The 23,409-nt window shown below is 41.4% G+C and overlaps 1 protein-coding gene across 1 annotated transcript in view; it reads left to right on the forward strand.

Annotated features, from left to right (window-relative positions):
* TBX22 (T-box transcription factor 22) overlaps positions 1 to 19,449 on the forward strand; it is a 30,814-nt gene extending 11,365 nt beyond the window's left edge. The window contains exons 4-8 of the mRNA XM_072123324.1: positions 861 to 1,035; positions 7,492 to 7,656; positions 7,811 to 7,875; positions 11,389 to 11,474; positions 18,549 to 19,449. Coding sequence (XP_071979425.1) covers positions 861 to 1,035; positions 7,492 to 7,656; positions 7,811 to 7,875; positions 11,389 to 11,474; positions 18,549 to 19,087 — 1,030 coding nt within the window. The 3' untranslated portion in view covers positions 19,088 to 19,449. The remainder of the gene's footprint in view (positions 1 to 860; positions 1,036 to 7,491; positions 7,657 to 7,810; positions 7,876 to 11,388; positions 11,475 to 18,548) is intronic.
* The last annotated feature ends 3,960 nt before the right edge of the window (positions 19,450 to 23,409 follow it).

The following is a 23,409-nucleotide window of genomic DNA, read 5'->3' on the forward strand; positions in this document are numbered from 1 at the left end:
GGCTCTGCCCTGTCCTCCCCGTCTCTATGATGTATAATGTACGGCTCTGGCCTGTCCTCCCTGTCTCTATAATGTATAATGTACAGCTCTGCCCTGTCCTCCCCGTTTCTATAATGTATAATGTACGGCTCTGCCCTGTCCTCCCTGTCTCTATAATGTATAATGTACGGCTCTGCCCTGTCCTCCCTGTCTCTATAATGTATAATCTATGGCTCTGCCCTGTCCTCCCTGTCTCTATAATGTATAATCTATGGCTCTGACCTGTCCTCCCTGTCTCTATAATGTATAATGTATGGCTCTGCCCTGTCCTCCCTGTCTCTATAATGTACGGCTCTGCCCTGTCCTCCCTGTCTCTATAATATATAATGTACGGCTCTCTGCCCTGTCCTCCCTGTCTCTATAATGTATAATGTATGGCTCTGACCTGTCCCTTTATCTATAATGTACGGCTCTGCCCTGTCCTCCCTGTCTCTATAATGTATAATGTACGGCTCTCTGCCCTGTCCTCCCTGTCTCTATAATGTATAATGTATGGCTCTACCCTGTCCTCCCTGTCTCTATAATGTATAATGTACGGCTCTGCCCTGTCCTCCCTGTCTCTATAATGTATAATCTATGGCTCTGACCTGTCCTCACTGTCTCTATAATGTATAATGTACGGCTCTCTACCCTGTCCTCCCTGTCTCTATAATGTATAATGTATGGCTCTGCCCTGTCCTCCCTGTCTCTATAATGTATAATGTATGGCTCTCTGCCCTGTCCTCCCTGTCTCTATAATGTATAATGTACAGCTCTCTGCCCTGTCCTCCCTGTCTCTATAATGTATAATGTATGGCTCTGTCCTACCCTTGACCCTATAGGTATGTCTATCACAGCTCCCAGTGGATGGTGGCTGGAAACACGGACCATTCCTGCATTTCCCCCCGCCTCTACGTGCACCCCGATTCTCCCTGCTCTGGGGAGACCTGGATGAGACAGATCATTAGCTTTGATCGGGTGAAACTCACCAACAATGAGATGGATGACAAAGGACATGTAGGTGTGGAGCAGCGGTACTTACCTGTCCTGTCCTCTGCATGACCCTATAAATTCTGTATACCCATATATGCATAAGAGCTGTACACATACTGCATGACCTTATATATACTGTATACCTTTATACACATCATAGGGTCATACAGAATGCATGACCCTATACATACTGTATACCTATATACAAGGTGTTTTCTATGTAAATTTACTCTACAGGGCACATTGAAAAAAAAAGGTTCCTCCAGAACTTATTTAAATATATATATATGCCCCAAATAAATTATAACAATTTTATAAAACACATCCCATTCTAACATTACATACAGTGTTACACAACCAAAGCTCAGTACAGAAATAAGGCACCAGAACCAGGCTTTATACATAAATACAGTATCAGAACCAAGCAGAACCAGAATCAGGCCCAGTACTTAAATAAGGCACCAGAATACAGCACAATAACACAGCACCTGAAACAAGTTCTATACAAAGACAAGACACCAGAACCAAGAACCGCAGCAAAATACAGCTTCAGAACAGGTAAATAAAGGACCAAAAATGAGCACCATAAACACAGCACCAAAACTGAGCATGATACAGAAATACAGCACTGTAACCAAGTGCCATACAAAAATCCGGCACCATAACCAAGAGCCATACAGAAATACAGCACCAGAACCAAGCTCTGTACAGAGATATAGCAGCATAACCAAGCTCCCCACAAAAATGCAGCATTGGAACAAAGCTCTGTACAGAAATACAGTACCAGAACCAAACAATGTACAGAAATAGTGCATCAGAACCAAATTCCATACAAAAATAAAGAGCCAGACTCTATACAGAAACAAAATCATGCTCCATACATGCAATATCCCAAATACATATTTAAAGAGCCCCTCGAATTTACATATACACAGAATCACTAAAATGAATTAATACATACACTTGTTTTATACATACCTTGCCCTCTATATATTATTTACAGGGGCCACATAATGTATTCATTCATTATAATGTAAACACTGTAATTAAACATATGTACATTATCCCAAATAACTTTACATATTTAAAGAGCCCCTCTAATTTACATATACACAGAATTCCCATAATGAATGACCTTTAATACATATGTTACCCCTTGTAATGAATTGAAATATATCGTGCCTCGTGTAATCAATTAATGCATAATATTAATGCATAATAAAACCCCTGTAATTAATAAAACCACTCTACCCCCCCCCCCCTGTAATTATTAACATTATAGTTATTGTAATTCATATATTATGTGCAGGGCAGTTTCTTGGTAATGTATTCAAATGATAGTACAGTGCCTCCCCCTGAATTAGGTCAGTACATAGAAACATCATCAGAACCATGCTCCGTACAGAAGTAGGGCACCAGAACCGTGCTCAGTACTTAAAGACAGTACCACAACCAAGTCCCATAGATAAATACAGCACCATAACAACCAAGCTCATCACAGAAATACAGCAACTGGACCAGTCTCCGTGCATAAATACAGAATCAGAACTAGGAGCCATAAATAAATACAGGATCAGGCTTATCACAGAAATACAGCACCACGATAAGCTCATTACAATACAACACCAGAACCAGGAGCTGCACATTTGGAGGCATTGTATATATGCAAATGCTTTGGGGTTTCTATATAATACAGTGACCCCAAAGTAATTGCATTTATACATTGCCCCGTAATGAATTTATATACTGTGCCTGCCTAGAGTGTCCAATTCACAAGGAAGTCACATATACAGTACAGCACCAGGACTAAGCTCAGTACATGCACAGATACAATGCCCAAATTAATTTTTCATATGTACGATACATATGTGCAATTAGTGCCACATATTTCTCCCCTGCTGCTGCTGTGGTTGCAGGCGCTGTAGTGTTATAATAATAATAATTCCTTTATTTACATAGCGCACACAGATTACGCAGCGCTGCACAGAGTTTGCCAAATTGGTCCCTGTCCCCAATGGGGCTCACAATCTAATCAACCTATCAGTATGCTTTGGAGTGTGGGAGGAAACCGGAGGACCCGTAGGAAACCCACACAAACAAGGAGAGAACATACAAACCCTTTGCAGATGTTGACCCTGGGATTTGAACCCAGGTCCCCAGCGCTGCAAGGCTGTAGTGCTAACCACTAAACATTACTAAATGTTGTGGCTCCTGTAAATAATTATAATATGCTTTGTCCAATGTAACAAATGAATATATAATGTACCCCCTATAACTTATTAATAATGAGACCCCTGTAATAAATTCATATATCCTGTGCCCCAATTAATCAACACTATCACCCAGTAATTCATTAATACCGCGGTGTAAGGTAACTTTGTGGATAAATCAGCTCTCCCAGATTATTGGAAGGTTTCATTCTTAATTTATAAGAAACGTGTGGACTCTACACGTCCATGTCTCCTCCTGCCGAATATTTTATATATTTTTAATGATGGATTAAAGTGTTTACTAAGAAAGTTTTTACTAAGATCCCGGAGCTTAAGATCCATGGAGTGTATCAGTCTCCCACAGATCAGGACACTGTGGGGGTCATTTACTAAGGGCCCGAATCACGTCTTTCCGTCGGGTTTCCCGAATATTACCGTTTTGCGCCAAATTGCCCCGGGTTTTTGGTGCACGCGATCGGATTGTGGCGTACCGGCATGCACGCGACGGAAATAGGTGGGCGTGGCCGTCGGAAAACCCGACGGATTCGAAAAAAAGCGCCGTATTTAAAAAAAAAAAAAAATTTGTGTCGCTCGACACGCACTTACCTGCACCAAGAATAGGATTGTGAACTTCAGTGAATTCCGACGGACTTCGGCGCAGCAGCGACACCTGGTGGACATCGGGCGCACTACCTTAGTGAATCGCCGGAAGACCCGAATCCGCGTCGGAGAACCCGCCGCTGGATCGCGAATGGACCGGGTAAGTAAATCTGCCCCTGTTTCTTTCTTTCTTTTGTTGTGTTTATTGCAGATCTCCAATAGGTCAGAACCCTAATTCCATCCATCATGGGTGCAGGTTATATGCAGTGATCGGTGATAGATTGTACAGTCAGAATATAACATACACTATCGCTTTATAGCATAAACCACCAATCACAAGTAAGATATGAGGGGCGGCGGATGTATGTCATAGGGACATTCTCAGATTAATGTTGTCTAAAATATTCCTACCTTTTTTTTTTTTTTTTACCCTTACTTAAAAATTTTTTAACCCTTACTTTACCATTTTGCTCCCATTTTGCTGTTTTAGCTCCGATCTCTCAGTGATAGTCAGTGTAAGATTCCAGAGTGTGAGCGGGGACTCTCTAAGCAGACACCTCATGATCCCTCTAGTTCTGTGAGCTGAATATGTGCTTAGATTATCAGGGTACAGGGTTTATCTACACTTTCGTTTACCTTGTGAACATTGTACTAGTATCTGACACATAGAAAGAGATGAGACGGATCAGAGGTGATGAGATCCACAAAATGCCTCTTACATACAATCACACAGTCAGTTCTCCTATATCTCTGCTATTCCACAACACACTGCTAGATCTGATGTGCCTCACCCGATATAAAGAACTTATCTGTCTGTAGCTTGTAGTACTTCTCATGCTACTGCTGGCAGGAAGTCAGTGTCTGTGTATCAGTGTGAGCTCCATCCTAGGCTGAAGGGGCGGGGCTAGAGTGCAGGGAGAGAGAGAAACTCAGCTCCACAGCCGTCACACAGAAATCCAAGATGGCTTCCCCCACCCCAGAAGTTACAGGGTCGTATCTAGAGGCAACTGAAATTGTGTACACCAGGACTGATAGAGACAGGTTGGAATTATATCTGTGAAATGCTGTTTTTTTGTTAATAACATTGAATTAGAGAATTTTGTTATCCAGAGTACATTAAAGAGAACCCGTCATGCAAAATAACCCCCCTAAACTAAATATATTTTCATAAACTGCCATTAGAGAGCATTGCCTCTATCCCTTCATTGTCCCTCTACATGCCTGTAACCCTAAGCAATGAGGTCCTAAAGCTGTATGCAAATGACCTGTGAAATGTCCAATGAAGCATTAGCATATTCAAGCTGTCCACTCTATTCATGAGTGGGAGGCACAGCCACACCCCCAGTGCTTGACTGACAGCCTGTATAATGATGTGAGGCTGTATAATGATGTGCTTCCTGGTGCTGGTGGCCCCTGCAGCCTGTGTGTGTGTATAGGAGAGATACAGCAGCTCCAGGCAGCCATGTTACAGCAGAACATGTCAGATTCATGTGTAGCTGATGTCTGTGTCTCTCACCTGTATATTAGGAGGATGCAGCATTTACTATACATTACACACAGACATGAGCAGGGGGAGGAGAGGGGAGGGGTAACAGGGGTGACATCACTGCCTCTGACCATGTGACCAGCCTCATTTACATGATAAAGAAAAGATGATTTTATAATGATTAATGTATGAATTGACTAGATAAAGGCTGGGATGGGATCCTTGTGAGCTGCTCCAACAGGTAGTAGTGACAGGACTAGTGGCAGAGACCTGATGACAGGTGTCCTTTAAAGAAACTTTAATGTTTCTTTAATGACTTTTGTGCTTTTGCTCCTGTAATGAACTAATACATACTGTGCCCCACTGTTAACTATAAATATGTCTCCCCTTGTAATTAATTGACTAATATATAAAGTCCCTCCTTGTCTCTACCTTTGTTATCTGCAGGAGGAGGAGGAGGGGTTATATCTATACTCACATAATCTGCAGGAGGAGAAGGCGTTATATCTATACTCGCATGATCTGCAGGAGGAGTAGGGGTTATATCTATACTCGCATGATCTGCAGCAGGAGAAGGGGTTATATCTATACTGACATGATCTGCAGGAGGAGTAGGGGTTATATCTATACTCGCATGATCTGCAGCAGGAGAAGGGGTTATATCTATACTTGCATGATCTGCAGGAGGAGAAGGGGTTATATCTATACTCACATGATCTGCAGGAGGAGTAGGGGTTATATCTATACTCGCATGATCTGCAGGAGGAGTAGGGGTTATATCTATACTGACATGATCTGCAGGAAGAGAAGGGGTTATATCTATACTCGCATGATCTGCAGCAGGAGAAGGGGTTATATCTATACTCACATGATCTGCAGGAGGAGTAGGGGTTATATCTATACTCGCATGATCTGCAGGAGGAGTAGGGGTTATATCTATACTGACATGATCTGCAGGAAGAGAAGGGGTTATATCTATACTCGCATGATCTGCAGCAGGAGAAGGGGTTATATCTATACTCGCATGATCTGCAGCAGGAGAAGGGGTTATATCTATACTCGCATGATCTGCAGGAGGAGTAGGGGTTATATCTATACTCGCATGATCTGCAGCAGGAGAAGGGGTTATATCTATACTCGCATGATCTGCAGGAGGAGTAGGGGTAATATCTATACTCGCATGATCTGCAGGAGGAGAAGGGGTTATATCTATACTCGCATGATCTGCAGGAGGAGTAGGGGTTATATCTATATGCGCATGATCTCGAGCAGGAGAAGAGGTTATATCTATACTCGCATGATCTGCAGCAGGAGAAGGGGTTATATCTATTCTCGCATGATCTGCAGGAGGAGTAGGGGTAATATCTATGCTCGCATGATCTGCAGGAGGAGTAGGGGTTATATCTATACTCGCAAGATCTGCAGGAGGAGTAGGTGTTATATCTATACTCGCATGATCTGCAGGAGGAGAAGGGGTTATATCTATATTCAAATGATCTGCAGGAGGAGTAGTGTTTATAGCTATACTCAAATGATCTGCAGGAGGAGGAAGGGTTATATCTATACTCGCATGATCTGCAGGAGGAGAAGGGGTTATATCTATACTCGCATGATCTGCAGGAGGAGTAGGGGTTATATCTATACTTGCATGATCTGCAGGAGGAGTAGGGGTTATATCTATACTCGCATGATCTGCAGGAGGAGAAGGGATTATATCTATACTCACATTATCTGCAGGAGGAGTAGGGGTTATATCTATACTGACATGATCTGCAGGAGGAGGAGGGGTCATATCTATACTAACATGATCTGCAGGAGGAGAAGGGATTATATCTATACTCACATTATCTGCAGGAGGAGTAGGGGTTATATCTATACTCACATGATCTGCAGGAGGAGTAGGGGTTATATCTATACTAACATGATCTGCAGGAGGAGTAGGGGTTATATCTCTGCTCACATGTTGCTGCTGTCAAAGATAACTATTTGGTCCTTTTTAATTCTAAAAGCCTCACTTGGTCAACATCAGATGAACGCATGATAATTGTTATGAAACTTTTCATTTATTGACTTGTCATTCAGTAGATGCAGAATAGTATTAGTAATGTGTCTTTGGCAGTCAGTCTGTCCTGAGGTTGTGTTTGTCTTCCTTCCACCACATCATGCTGTAATTACTATCTGTAGATCATCCTGCAGTCCATGCACAAGTACAAGCCCCGAGTCCACATCATAGTCCACGACTCCCGCTTCGACCTCTCCCAAATCCAGTCACTGCCAGCAGACGGGGTGAAGACATTTTCTTTCAAGGAAACAGAGTTCACCACAGTGACGGCCTACCAGAACCAACAGGTAGGTGCACATCACTATGTTATATGGGAAGACGGGAGCAGCACTGGAGGAAACTATAAGAACCAGCAAACCTGACAAATATTATTATTGTATATTATACAACCAAATGCCCAACTACATTATCAGGATCTGAAATGTCAACATTACTCCATAGATTACAAAACTGAAGATTGACAGAAATCCGTTTGCAAAAGGCTTCAGAGATCCAGGAAGGAACAGGTAATAAGTACTGTAATACTTCCTTCTATGTACAATAGTAAAACCTCTATAATACTGCCCCTATGTATAAGAATATAACTACTATAATACTGCCCCCTATGTACAAGAATATAACTACTATAATACTGCCCCCTATGTACAAGAATATAACTACTATAATACTGCCCCCTATGTACAGGAATATAACTACTATAATACTGCCCCCTATGTACAGGAATATAACTACTATAATACTGCCCCCTATGTACAGGAATATAACTACTATAATACTGCCCCCTATGTACAAGAATATAACTACTATAATACTGGTCCCTATGTACAGGAATATAACTACTATAATACTGCCCCCTATGTACAAGAATATAACTACTATAATACTGCCCCCTATGTACAAGAATATAACTACTATAATACTGCCCCCTATGTACAGGAATATAACTACTATAATACTGCCCCCTATGTACAAGAATATAACTACTATAATACTACCCCCTATGTACAAGAATATAACTACTATAATATTGCCCCCTATGTACAAGAATATAACTACTATAATACTGCCCTCTATGTACAGGAATATAACTACTATAATACTGCCTCCTATGTACAAGAATATAACTACTATAATACTGCCCCCTATGTACAAGAATATAACTACTATAATACTGCCTCCTATGTACAAGAATATAACTACTATAATACTGCCCCCTATGTACAAGAATATAACTACTATAATACTGCCTCCTATGTACAAGAATATAACTACTATAATACTGCCCCCTATGTACAAGAATATAACTACTATAATACTGCCCCCTATGTACAAGAATATAACTACTATAATACTGCCCCCTATGTACAGGAATATAACTACTATAATACTGCCCCCTATGTACAAGAATATAACTACTATAATACTACCCCCTATGTACAAGAATATAACTACTATAATATTGCCCCCTATGTACAAGAATATAACTACTATAATACTGCCCTCTATGTACAGGAATATAACTACTATAATACTGCCTCCTATGTACAAGAATATAACTACTATAATACTGCCCCCTATGTACAAGAATATAACTACTATAATACTGCCTCCTATGTACAAGAATATAACTACTATAATACTGCCCCCTATGTACAAGAATATAACTACTATAATACTGCCTCCTATGTACAAGAATATAACTACTATAATACTGCCCCCTATGTACAAGAATATAACTACTATAATACTGCCCCCTATGTACAAGAATATAGCTACTATAATACTGCTCCCTATGTACAGCAATATAACTACTATAATACTGCCCCCTATGTACAAGAATATAACTACTATAATACTGCCCCCTATGTACAAGAATATAACTACTATAATACAGCCCCCTATGTACAAGAATATAACTACGGTACTATAATACTACCCCTATGTACAAGAATATAGCTACTATAATACTGCCCCCTATGTACAAGAATATAACTACTATAATACTGCCCCCTTTGTACAAGAATATAACTAATATAATACTGCCCCCTATGTACAAGAATATAACTACTATAATACTGCCCCCTATGTACAGGAATATAACTACTATAATACTGCCCCCTATGTACAGGAATATAACTACTATAATACTGCCCCCTATGTACAGGAATATAACTACTATAATACTGCCCCCTATGTACAAGAATATAACTACTATAATACTGGTCCCTATGTACAGGAATATAACTACTATAATACTGCCCCCTATGTACAAGAATATAACTACTATAATACTGCCCCCTATGTACAAGAATATAACTACTATAATACTGCCCCCTATGTACAGGAATATAACTACTATAATACTGCCCCCTATGTACAAGAATATAACTACTATAATACTACCCCCTATGTACAAGAATATAACTACTATAATATTGCCCCCTATGTACAAGAATATAACTACTATAATACTGCCCTCTATGTACAGGAATATAACTACTATAATACTGCCTCCTATGTACAAGAATATAACTACTATAATACTGCCCCCTATGTACAAGAATATAACTACTATAATACTGCCTCCTATGTACAAGAATATAACTACTATAATACTGCCCCCTATGTACAAGAATATAACTACTATAATACTGCCTCCTATGTACAAGAATATAACTACTATAATACTGCCCCCTATGTACAAGAATATAACTACTATAATACTGCCCCCTATGTACAAGAATATAACTACTATAATACTGCCCCCTATGTACAGGAATATAACTACTATAATACTGCCCCCTATGTACAAGAATATAACTACTATAATACTACCCCCTATGTACAAGAATATAACTACTATAATATTGCCCCCTATGTACAAGAATATAACTACTATAATACTGCCCTCTATGTACAGGAATATAACTACTATAATACTGCCTCCTATGTACAAGAATATAACTACTATAATACTGCCCCCTATGTACAAGAATATAACTACTATAATACTGCCTCCTATGTACAAGAATATAACTACTATAATACTGCCCCCTATGTACAAGAATATAACTACTATAATACTGCCTCCTATGTACAAGAATATAACTACTATAATACTGCCCCCTATGTACAAGAATATAACTACTATAATACTGCCCCCTATGTACAAGAATATAGCTACTATAATACTGCTCCCTATGTACAGCAATATAACTACTATAATACTGCCCCCTATGTACAAGAATATAACTACTATAATACTGCCCCCTATGTACAAGAATATAACTACTATAATACAGCCCCCTATGTACAAGAATATAACTACGGTACTATAATACTACCCCTATGTACAAGAATATAGCTACTATAATACTGCCCCCTATGTACAAGAATATAACTACTATAATACTGCCCCCTTTGTACAAGAATATAACTAATATAATACTGCCCCCTATGTACAAGAATATAACTACTATAATACTGCCCCTATGTACAGGAATATAACTACTATAATACTGCCCCCTATGTACAGGAATATAACTACTATAATACTGCCCCCTATGTACAAGAATATAACTACTATAATACTGCCCCCTATGTACAAGAATATAACTAATATAATACTGCCTCCTATGTACAAGAATATAACTAATATAATACTGCCCCCTATGTACAAGAATATAACTACTATAATACTGTCCCCTATGTACAAGAATATAACTAGTATAATACTGCCCCCTATGTACAGGAATATAACTACTATAATACTGCCCCCTATGTACAAGAATATAACTACTATAATACTGCCCCTATGTACAAGAATATAACTACTATAATACTGCCCCCTATGTACAAGAATATAACTAGTATAATACTGCCCCCTATGTACAGGAATATAACTACTATAATACTGCCCCCTATGTACAAGAATATAACTACTATATTAGTGCTACTAGAGTGCTGTTATGTGGGTGTAATTTTTTTTCACCCTTGATGAAATGAGCTATGTCTTTTAGGGGGGTCTTGGATGGTCTTCTGGAAAGTTACCCTTGGAGATCTCCTCTTTCTCTAGACTTTAAGACCTTTGGGGCAGATGTTCCTGGTAAGTTGGGTGTTACTAGGTGCTGGGTGTATTATGGGCTGTCAGGGATGGGAAGTGCACACATTAAGCTTTTATACCTCTTGTATATTATCCCCCCTCATTCTCATAGACTGTAAGCTCTTGTGTCACCCCTCATCCTCATAGACTGTAAGCTCTTGTGTCCCCCTCATCCTCATAGACTGTAAGCTCTTGTGTCACCCCTCATCCTCATAGACTGTAAGCTCTTGTGTCACCCCCTCATCCTCATAGACTGTAAGCTCTTGTGTCACCCCCTCATCCTCATAGACTGTAAGCTCTTGTGTCACCCCCTCATCCTCATAGACTGTAAGCTCTTGTGTTACCCCTCATCCTCATAGACTGTAAGCTCTTGTGTCACCCCTCATCCTCATAGACCAGTGATGGCGAACCTATGGCACGGGTGCCGGAGGTGGCACTCTGAGCTCTTTCTGTGGGCACTCAGGCCATCACCAGAGATGACTCCAGGTATCTTCTTGCAGTCCCAGACAGCCCAGGACTTGCTGTGCACAGAGCTATATTAAAGTGACAGCTGTACCTGGGACTATGTTCTGCTTTATTGGTGCCTCAGGGGCTGGTATCAATGAAAGCTGTGACAGAGAAGGGAGTATAAATCACACATTACATTTCTGTGTTGGCACTTTGTGATAAATAAGTGCGTCTTTGAAGTAGTTTGGGCACTCGGTCTCTAAAAGGTTCGCTATCACTGTCATAGACTGTAAGCTCTTGTGTCACCCCCTCATCCTCATAGACTGTAAGCTCTTGTGTCACCCCCTCATCCTCATAGACTGTAAGCTCTTGTGTCACCCCCTCATCCTCATAGACTGTAAGCTCTTGTGTCACCCCCTCATCCTCATAGACTGTAAGCTCTTGTGTCACCCCTCATCCTCATAGACTGTAAGCTCTTGTGTCACCCCCTCATCCTCATAGACTGTAAGCTCTTGTGTCACCCCCTCATCCTCATTGACTGTAAGCTCTTGTGTCCTCCTCATCCTCATAGACTGTAAGCTCTTGTGTCACCCCCTCATCCTCATAGACTGTAAGCTCTTGTGTCACCCCCTCATCCTCATAGACTGTAAGCTTGTGCCCCCCCCCTCATCCTCAGAGACTGTAAGCTCTTGTGTCACCCCTCATCCTCAGACTGTAACTTTTGTGTCACCCCCTCATCCTCGTTGACTGTAAGCTCTTGTGTCCTCCTCATCCTCATAGACTGTAAGCTCTTGTGTCACCCCCCCTCATCCTCAGAGACTGTAAGCTCTTGTGTCCTCCCCTCATCCTCAGAGACTGTAAGCTCTTGTGTCACCCCCTCATCCTCATTGACTGTAAGCTCTTGTGTCACCACCTCATCCTCATAGACTGTAAGCTCTTGTGTCACCCCCTCATCCTCATAGACTGTAAGCTCTTGTGTCCCCCTTCATCCTCATAGACTGTAAGCTCTTGTGTCCCCCTTCATCCTCATAGACTGTAAGCTCTTGTGCCCTCCTCATCCTCATAGACTGTAAGCTCTTGTGTCCCCCTTCATCCTCATAGACTGTAAGCTCTTGTGTCACTCCTCATCCTCATAGACTGTAAGCTCTTGTGTCACTCCTCATCCTCATAGACTGTAAGCTCTTGTGTCACCCCTCATCCTCATAGACTGTAAGCTCTTGTGTCCCCCTTCATCCTCATAGACTGTAAGCTCTTGTGTCACCCCCTCATCCTCATAGACTTTAAGCTCTTGTGTCACCCCTCATCCTCATAGACTGTAAGCTCTTGTGTCAGCCCCTCATCCTCATAGACTGTAAGCTCTTGTGTCCCCCCTCATCCTCATAGACTGTAAGCTCTTGTGTCACCCCCTCATCCTCATAGACTGTAAGCTCTTGTGTTACCCCCTCATCCTCATAGACTGTAAGCTCTTGTGTCACCCTTCATCCTCATAGACTGTAAGCTCTTGTGTCCCCCTTCATCCTCATAGGCTGTAAGCTCTTGTGTCACCTCCTTATCCTCATAGACTTTAAGCTCTTGTGTCACCCCTCATCCTCATAGACTGTAAGCTCTTGTGTCAGCCCCTCATCCTCATAGACTGTAAGCTCTTGTGTCCCCCCTCATCCTCAAAGACTGTAAGCTCTTGTGTCACCCCCTCATCCTCATAGACTGTAAGCTCTTGTGTCACCCCCTCATCCTCATAGACTGTAAGCTCTTGTGTCACCCCCTCATCCTCATAGACTGTAAGCTCTTGTGTCACCCCCTCATCCTCATAGACTGTAAGCTCTTGTGTCACCCCCTCATCCTCATTGACTGTAAGCTCTTGTGTCACTCCTTATCCTCATAGACTGTAAGCTCTTGTGTCACCCCCTCATCCTCATAGACTGTAAGCTCTTGTGTCACCCCCTCATCCTCATTGACTGTAAGCTCTTGTGTCACTCCTTATCCTCATAGACTGTAAGCTCTTGTGTCACCCCCTCATCCTCATAGACTGTAAGCTCTTGTGCCCCCCCTCTCATAGACTGTAAGCTCTTGTGTCACCCCTCATCCTCATAGACTGTAAGCTCTTGTGTCACCCCCTCATCCTCATAGACTGTAAGCTCTTGTGTTACCCCCTCATCCTCATAGACTGTAAGCTCTTGTGTCACCCTTCATCCTCATAGACTGTAAGCTCTTGTGTCCCCCTTCATCCTCATAGGCTGTAAGCTCTTGTGTCACCTCCTTATCCTCATAGACTTTAAGCTCTTGTGTCACCCCTCATCCTCATAGACTGTAAGCTCTTGTGTCAGCCCCTCATCCTCATAGACTGTAAGCTCTTGTGTCCCCCCTCATCCTCAAAGACTGTAAGCTCTTGTGTCACCCCCTCATCCTCATAGACTGTAAGCTCTTGTGTCACCCCCTCATCCTCATAGACTGTAAGCTCTTGTGTCACCCCCTCATCCTCATTGACTGTAAGCTCTTGTGTCACTCCTTATCCTCATAGACTGTAAGCTTTTGTGTCACCCCCTCATCCTCATAGACTGTAAGCTCTTGTGTCACCCCCTCATCCTCATAGACTGTAAGCTCTTGTGTCACCCCCTCATCCTCATTGACTGTAAGCTCTTGTGTCACTCCTTATCCTCATAGACTGTAAGCTCTTGTGTCACCCCCTCATCCTCATAGACTGTAAGCTCTTGTGCCCCCCCTCTCATAGACTGTAAGCTCTTGTGTCACCCCTCATCCTCATAGACTGTAAGCTCTTGTGTCTCCCCCTCATCCTCATAGACTGTAAGCTCTTGTGTCCCCCCTCATCCTCATAGACTGTAAGCTCTTGTCACCCCCTCATCCTCATAGACTGTAAGCTCTTGTGTCCCTCTCATCCTCATAGACTGTAAGCTCTTGTGTCCCCCTCATCCTCATAGACTGTAAGCTCTTGTGTCACCCCTCATCCTCATAGACTGTAAGCTCTTGTGTCACCCCCTCATCATCATAGACTGTAAGCTCTTGTGTCACCCCTCATCCTCATAGACTGTAAGCTCTTGTGTCACCCCCTCATCCTCATAGACTGTAAGCTCTTGTGTCACCCCCTCATCCTCATAGACTGTAAGCTCTTGTGTCACCCCCTCATCCTCATTGACTGTAAGCTCTTGTGTCACTCCTTATCCTCATAGACTGTAAGCTTTTGTGTCACCCCCTCATCCTCATAGACTGTAAGCTCTTGTGTCACCCCCTCATCCTCATAGACTGTAAGCTCTTGTGTCACCCCCTCATCCTCATAGACTGTAAGCTCTTGTGTCACCCCTCATAGACTGTAAGCTCTTGTGTCACCCCCTCATCCTCATAGACTCAAGTTTACCCACCCTCAAAGAATGAAGAGTTCTGTGATTTTTGGGTTACGTCTGTGAGGGGTGCTGGGGTGCCAGTGGTACTACGTGACTGACACCTGTCGGCATTGATCACTGTGGCACATGGAGGCCGCCATATTGGCCTGTGATGTTATCAGAGGGCGCTGATCGGTTGCCATGACACCTGTAAGAGGTTACAGACGACAAATGTCTGAATTGTCATTTTCTCTCCTCTATAAATTTGAATAACAAGTGAATAAAAAGGTCTGACAGATGTTCAAATACTAATTTCACATAAAAAAATGCAAATTAATTATTTATAGATCATAAAATGTGATTTGCCGAATTTCTTTTAGATTCTGCCTCTCACAAGTGCAGTGACTTAGTATAGTACAGACCACTCCCTTCTTTGTAGGTGGGAAAACTTACAAAAACTGTTCATGGTAGTATCCTGTAGGCACTTTATAGCTGTATTATTTGAGCTGAATATGGCAGTATTATGTAGGCACTGTATAGCTGTATTATTAGAGCAGTATATGGCAGTATTATGTAGGCACTTTATAGCTGTATTATTTGAGCTGAATATGGCAGTATTATGTAGGCACTTTATAGCTGTATTATTTGAGCTGAATATGGCAGTATTATGTAGGCACTGTATAGCTGTATTATTAGAGCAGTGTATGGCAGTATTATGTAGGAACTGTGTAGCTCTATTATTTGAGCAGTATATGTCAGTATTATGTAGGCACTGTATAGCTGTATTATTAGAGCAGTATATGGCAGTATTATGTAGGCACTGTATAGCTGTATTATTAGAGCAGTATATGGCAGTATTATGTAGGCACTTTATAGCTGTATTATTAGAGCAGTATATGGCAGTATTATCAAGGCACTGTATAGCTGTATTATTAGAGCTGTATATGGCAGTAATATGTAGGCACTGTATAGATGTATTATTAGAGCTGTATATGGCAGTATTATGTAGGCACTGTATAGCTGTATTATTAGAGCTGTATATGGCAGTATTATGTAGGCACTGTATAGCTGTATTATTAGAGCTGCATATGGCAGTATTATCAAGGCACTGTACAGCTGTATTATTTGAGCAGTATATGGCAGTATTATCTATGCACCATACAGCTGTATTATTTGAGCTGTATATTGCAGTATTATGTAGGCACTGTATAGCTCTATTATTTGAGCTGTATATGGCAGTATTATGTAGGCACTGTATAGCTCTATTATTTGAGCTGTATATGGCAGTATTATCTATGCACCGTACACCTGTATTATTTGAGCTGTATATTGCAGTATTATCAAGGCACTGTATAGCTGTATTATTTGAGCAGTATATGGCAGTATTATGTAGGCACTGTATAGCTCTATTATTTGAGCAGTATATTGCAGTATTATCTAGGCACTGTATAGCTGTATTATTAGAGCAGTATATGGCAGTATTATGTAGGCACTGTGTAGCTGTATTATTTGAGCAGTATATGGCAGTATTATGTAGACACTGTATAGCTCTATTATTAGAGCTGCATATGGCAGTATTATCAAGGCACTGTACAGCTGTATTATTTGAGCAGTATATGGCAGTATTATCTATGCACCGTACAGCTGTATTATTTGAGCTGTATATTGCAGTATTATGTAGGCACTGTATAGCTCTATTATTTGAGCTGTATATGGCAGTATTATGTAGGCACTGTATAGCTGTATTATTAGAGCTGTATATGGCAGTATTATCTATGCACCGTACACCTGTATTATTTGAGCTGTATATTGCAGTATTATCAAGGCACTGTATAGCTGTATTATTTGAGCAGTATATGGCAGTATTATGTAGGCACTGTATAGCTCTATTATTTGAGCAGTATATTGCAGTATTATCTAGGCACTGTATAGCTGTATTATTAGAGCAGTATATGGCAGTATTATGTAGGCACTGTGTAGCTGTATTATTTGAGCAGTATATGGCAGTATTATGTAGGCACTATATAGCTGTATTATTAGAGCTGTATATTGCAGTATTATGTAGGCACTGTATAGATGTATTATTAGAGCAGTATATGGCAGTATTATGTAGGCACTGTATAGATGTATTATTAGAGCAGTATATGGCAGTATTATGTAGGCACTATATAGCTGTATTATTAGAGCTGTATATGGCAGTATTATGTAGGCACTGTATAGATGTATTATTAGAGTAGTATATGGCAGTATTATGTAGGCACTGTATAGATGTATTATTAGAGCAGTATATGGCAGTATTATGTAGGCACTATATAGCTGTATTATTAGAGCTGTATATGGCAGTATTATGTAGGCACTGTATAGATGTATTATTAGAGCTGTATATGGCAGTATTATTAGAGCAGTATATGGCAGTATTATGTAGGCACTGTGTAGCTCTATTATTTGAGCAGTATATGGCAGTATTATTAGAGCAGTATATGGCAGTATTATGTAGGCACTGTATAGCTGTATTATTAGAGCAGTATATGGCAGTATTATGTAGGCACTGTATAGATGTATTATTAGAGCAGTATATGGCAGTATTATGTAGGCACTGTATAGATGTATTATTAGAGCAGTATATGGCAGTATTATGTAGGCACTGTATAACTGTATTATTAGAGCAGTATATGGCAGTATTATTAGAGCAGTGTATGGCAGTATTATGTAGGAACTGTGTAGCTCTATTATTTGAGCAGTATATGTCAGTATTATGTAGGCACTGTATAGCTGTATTATTTGAGCAGTATATGTCAGTATTATGTAGGCACTGTATAGCTGTATTATTAGAGCAGTATATGGCAGTATTATGTAGGCACTGTATAACTGTATTATTAGAGCAGTATATGGCAGTATTATTAGAGCAGTGTATGGCAGTATTATGTAGGCACTGTGTAGCTCTATTATTTGAGCAGTATATGTCAGTATTATGTAGGCACTGTATAGCTGTATTATTTGAGCAGTATATGTCAGTATTATGTAGGCACTGTATAGCTGTATTATTAGAGCAGTATATGGCAGTATTATGTAGGCACTATATAGCTGTATTATTAGAGCTGTATATGGCAGTATTATGTAGGCACTGTATAGATGTATTATTAGAGCAGTATATGGCAGTATTATGTAGGCACTATATAGCTGTATTATTAGAGCTGTATATGGCAGTATTATGTAGGCACTGTATAGCTGTATTATTATAGAAATAGAAGTGTTATGTATCTATAGAATCCTTCTTATTTTTTCTTGTGTACAGGCGGAGGATCGGGTTCTTCTCCGGGCACATCCTGTGGGGGCGCTCCGTCCCCTCTGCTGTCTCCATCTTGTTCCCCACCTACGTTTCACCTGCCCGCCGGGGGTCTTCATTGCTCGCAGTCCTATCTACACAGCGTGAACTCGCCGTTGTGCTACAAGCTCTGCCCCGGCAGTCTCCTCCGGCCACGTCCTCTTCTGGATAAACACGTCGCAGCAGGGGGGCACATACTTTCTCCCCTCATGGTCGACGTCCCGTTTCTGTCCACATTCGGCCTCTCAAGACACAATAAACTGGAGTCCAAGGATCAGAGTGTGGGGGGCGCAGCGGCAGGTGGCCCCCTGTTATACGGGGTCCCCACATCTGGAAGCATTTTCTCCCCGGCAGCCCTCGCCCTGCACCCGCCCTACGGTTTCTACGGCTACAACTTCACTGTGCCGCCACATCTCACCGGATTCAAGGTGACTGACACATGTCCCAGCTCATTCAGAGACGTGCGGGCCCCCCGCTGGACGCCCCCATCTGTCAATCATTGCCTGTAATGGATGGTGGGGGCAGATAATTATTTAATGTGGGATAATGAGCCACACCTGCCGAATCATCCGGAAACCTCCGGACATTCAGCGCAGACGTGATGTCATAAACAGGAAACAAAGTGGCAGGAAGGCGCAGGAGACCGGTCCATACCCGCACATATGGTACACAGCGGGCAGGGGCTCATCCTATACCGCTATATACTATATTCTATATACTCCTCAGTGTCCGTATTCTACTCCACAATAAAGGCCTTGTCCTCAATGGTGGCTTCATGTCCCCTACCATAGATGGGGGGTAACAGTGCTAGATCCTGTATGATCATACGGTATTGTGAGTGACCTCTGACCACCAAGCCGCTGCAGACCACTCTGACATTTCTAAGGCCTCGTGTATATGACGGTATTATTGCACCGGCTGTGTCTCCTTCTGACGTGGAGCTGTATTGTATCTCATGTATATGGCGGTATTATAGCTCCAGCTGTGTATCTCATGTATATGGCGGTATTATAGCTCCAGCTGTGTATCTTATGTATATGGCGGTATTATAGCTCCAGCTGTGTATTTCATATATATGGCGGTATTATAAATCCAGCCGTGTATCTCATGTATATGGTGGTATTATAGCTCCAGCTGTGTATTTCATATATATGGCGGTATTATAAATCCAGCCGTGTATCTCATGTATATGGCGGTATTATAGCTCCAGCTGTGTATCTCATGTATATGGCGGTATTATAGCTCCAGCTGTGTATCTCATGTATATGGCGGTATTATGGCTCCAGCTGTGTATCTCATGCATATGGCGGTATTATAGCTCCAGCTGTGTATCTCATGTATATGGCAGTATTATAGCTCCAGCTGTGTATCTCATGTATATGGCGGTATTATAGCTCCAGCTGTGTATCTCATGTATATGGAGGTATTATAGCTCCAGCTGTGTATCTCATGTATATGGCGGTATTATGGCTCCAGCTGTGTATCTCATGTATATGGCGGTATTATAGCTCCAGCTGTGTATCTCATATATATGGCGGTATTATAAATCCAGCTGTGTATCTCATGTATATGGCGGTATTATAGCTCCAGCTGTGTATCTCATGTATATGGCGGTATTATGGCTCCAGCTGTGTATCTCATGTATATGGCGGTATTATAGCTCCAGCCGTGTATCTCATGTATATGGCGGTATTATGGCCCCAGCTGTGTATCTCATGTATATGGCGGTATTATAGCTCCAGCTGTGTATCTCATGTATATGGCGGTATTATATAGCTCCAGCTGTGTATCTCATGTATATGGCGGTATTATTGCACCAGCTGTGTCTCCTTCTGACGTGGAGCTGTATTGTATCTCATGTATATGGCGGTATTATAGCTCCAGCTGTGTATCTCATGTATATGGCGGTATTATGGCCCCAGCTGTGTATCTCATGTATATGGCGGTATTATAGCTCCAGCTGTGTATCTCATGTATATGGCGGTATTATAGCTCCAGCTGTGTATCTCATGTATATGGCAGTATTATAGCTCCAGCTGTGTATCTCATGTATATGGCGGTATTATAGCTCCAGCTGTGTATCTCATGTATATGGCAGTATTATAGCTCCAGCTGTGTATCTCATGTATATGGCGGTATTATAGCTCCAGCTGTGTATCTCATGTATATGGCGGTATTATAGCTCCAGCTGTGTATCTCATGTATATGGAGGTATTATAGCTCCAGCTGTGTATCTCATGTATATGGCGGTATTATAGCTCCAGCTGTGTATTTCATATATATGGCGGTATTATAAATCCAGCTGTGTATCTCATGTATATGGTGGTATTATAGCTCCAGCTGTATTGTATCTCATGTATATGACGGTATTATTGCACCAGCTGTGTCTCCTTCTGACGTGGAGCTGTATTGTATCTCATGTATATGGCGGTATTATAGCTGACAGCTGTGTATCTCATGTATATGGCGGTATTATAGCTCCAGCTGTGTATCTCATGTATATGGCGGTATTATGGCCCCAGCTGTGTATCTCATGTATATGGCGGTATTATAGCTCCAGCTGTGTATCTCATGTATATGGCGGTATTATAGCTCCAGCTGTGTATCTCATGTATATGGCAGTATTATAGCTCCAGCTGTGTATCTCATGTATATGGCGGTATTATAGCTCCAGCTGTGTATCTCATGTATATGGCGGTATTATAGCTCCAGCTGTGTATTTCATATATATGGCGGTATTATAAATCCAGCTGTGTATCTCATGTATATGGCGGTATTATAGCTCCAGCTGTGTATCTCATGTATATGGCGGTATTATAGCTCCAGCCGTGTATCTCATGTATATGGCGGTATTATAGCTCCAGCTGTATTGTATCTCATGTATATGACGGTATTATTGCTCCAGCTGTGTATCTCATGTATATGGCGGTATTATGGCCCCAGCTGTGTATCTCATGTATATGGCGGTATTATAGCTCCAGCTGTGTATCTCATGTATATGGCGGTATTATAGCTCCAGCTGTGTATCTCATGTATATGGCAGTATTATAGCTCCAGCTGTGTATTTCATATATATGGCGGTATTATAAATCCAGCTGTGTATCTCATGTATATGGCGGTATTATAGCTCCAGCTGTGTATCTCATGTATATGGCGGTATTATAGCTCCAGCTGTGTATCTCATGTATATGGCGGTATTATAGCTCCAGCGGTGTATCTCATGTATATGGCGGTATTATAGCTCCAGCTGTGTATCTCATGTATATGGAGGTATTATAGCTCCAGCTGTGTATCTCATGTATATGGCGGTATTATAGCTCCAGCTGTGTATTTCATATATATGGCGGTATTATAAATCCAGCTGTGTATCTCATGTATATGGCGGTATTATAGCTCCAGCTGTATTGTATCTCATGTATATGGTGGTATTATAGCTCCAGCTGTGTATTTCATATATATGGCGGTATTATAAATCCAGCTGTGTATCTCATGTATATGGCGGTATTATAGCTCCAGTCGTGTATCTCATGTATATGGCGGTATTATAGCTCCAGCCGTGTATCTCATGTATATGGCGGTATTATAGCTCCAGCCGTGTATCTCATGTATATGGCGGTATTATAGCTCCAGCCGTGTATCTCATGTATATGGCGGTATTATAGCTCCAGCTGTGTATCTCATGTATATGGCGGTATTATAGCTCCAGCTGTGTATCTCATGTATATGGCGGTATTATAGCTCCAGCCGTGTATCTCATGTATATGGCGGTATTATAGCTCCAGCCGTGTATCTCATGTATGTGGCGGTATTATAGCTCCAGCCGTGTATCTCATGTATATGGCGGTATTATAGCTCCAGCTGTGTATCTCATGTATATGGCGGTATTATAGCTCCAGCTGTGTACCTCATGTATATGGCGGTATTATATAGCTCCAGCTGTGTATCTCATGTATATGGCAGTATTATAGCTCCAGCTGTGTATCTCATGTATATGGCGGTATTATAGCTCCAGCTGTGTATCTCATGTATATGGGGGTATTATAGCTCCAGCTGTGTATCTCATGTATATGGCGGTATTATAGCTCCAGCTGTGTATCTCATGTATATGGCGGTATTATAGCTCCAGCTGTGTATCTCATGTATATGGGGGTATTATAGCTCCAGCTGTGTATCTCATGTATATGGCGGTATTATATAGCTCCAGCTGTGTATCTCATGTATATGGCGGTATTATAGCTCCAGCTGTGTATCTCATGTATATGGCGGTATTATAGCTCCAGCTGTGTATCTCATGTATATGGGGGTATTATAGTTTCAGCTGTGTATCTCATGTATATGGCGGTATTATATAGCTCCAGCTGTGTATCTCATGTATATGGCGGTATTATAGCTCCAGCTGTGTATCTCATGTATATGGCGGTATTATAGCTCCAGCTGTGTATCTCATGTATATGGGGGTATTATAGCTCCAGCTGTGTATCTCATGTATATGGCGGTATTATATAGCTCCAGCTGTGTATCTCATTTATATGGGGGTATTATAGCTCCAGCTGTGTATCTCATTTATATGGCGGTATTATAGCTCCAGCTGTGTATCTCATGTATATGGCAGTATTATAGCTCCAGCTGTGTATCTCATGTATATGGCGGTATTATAGCTCCAGCTGTGTATCTCATGTATATGGCGGTATTATAGCTCCAGCCGTGTATCTCATGTATATGGCGGTATTATAGCTCCAGCTGTGTATCTCATGTATATGGCGGTATTATAGCTCCAGCTGTGTATCTCATGTATATGGCGGTATTATAGCTCCAGCTGTGTATCTCATGT

Source organism: Engystomops pustulosus, chromosome 9, assembly GCF_040894005.1.
Source record: "Engystomops pustulosus chromosome 9, aEngPut4.maternal, whole genome shotgun sequence".
NCBI lineage: Eukaryota > Metazoa > Chordata > Amphibia > Anura > Leptodactylidae > Engystomops > Engystomops pustulosus.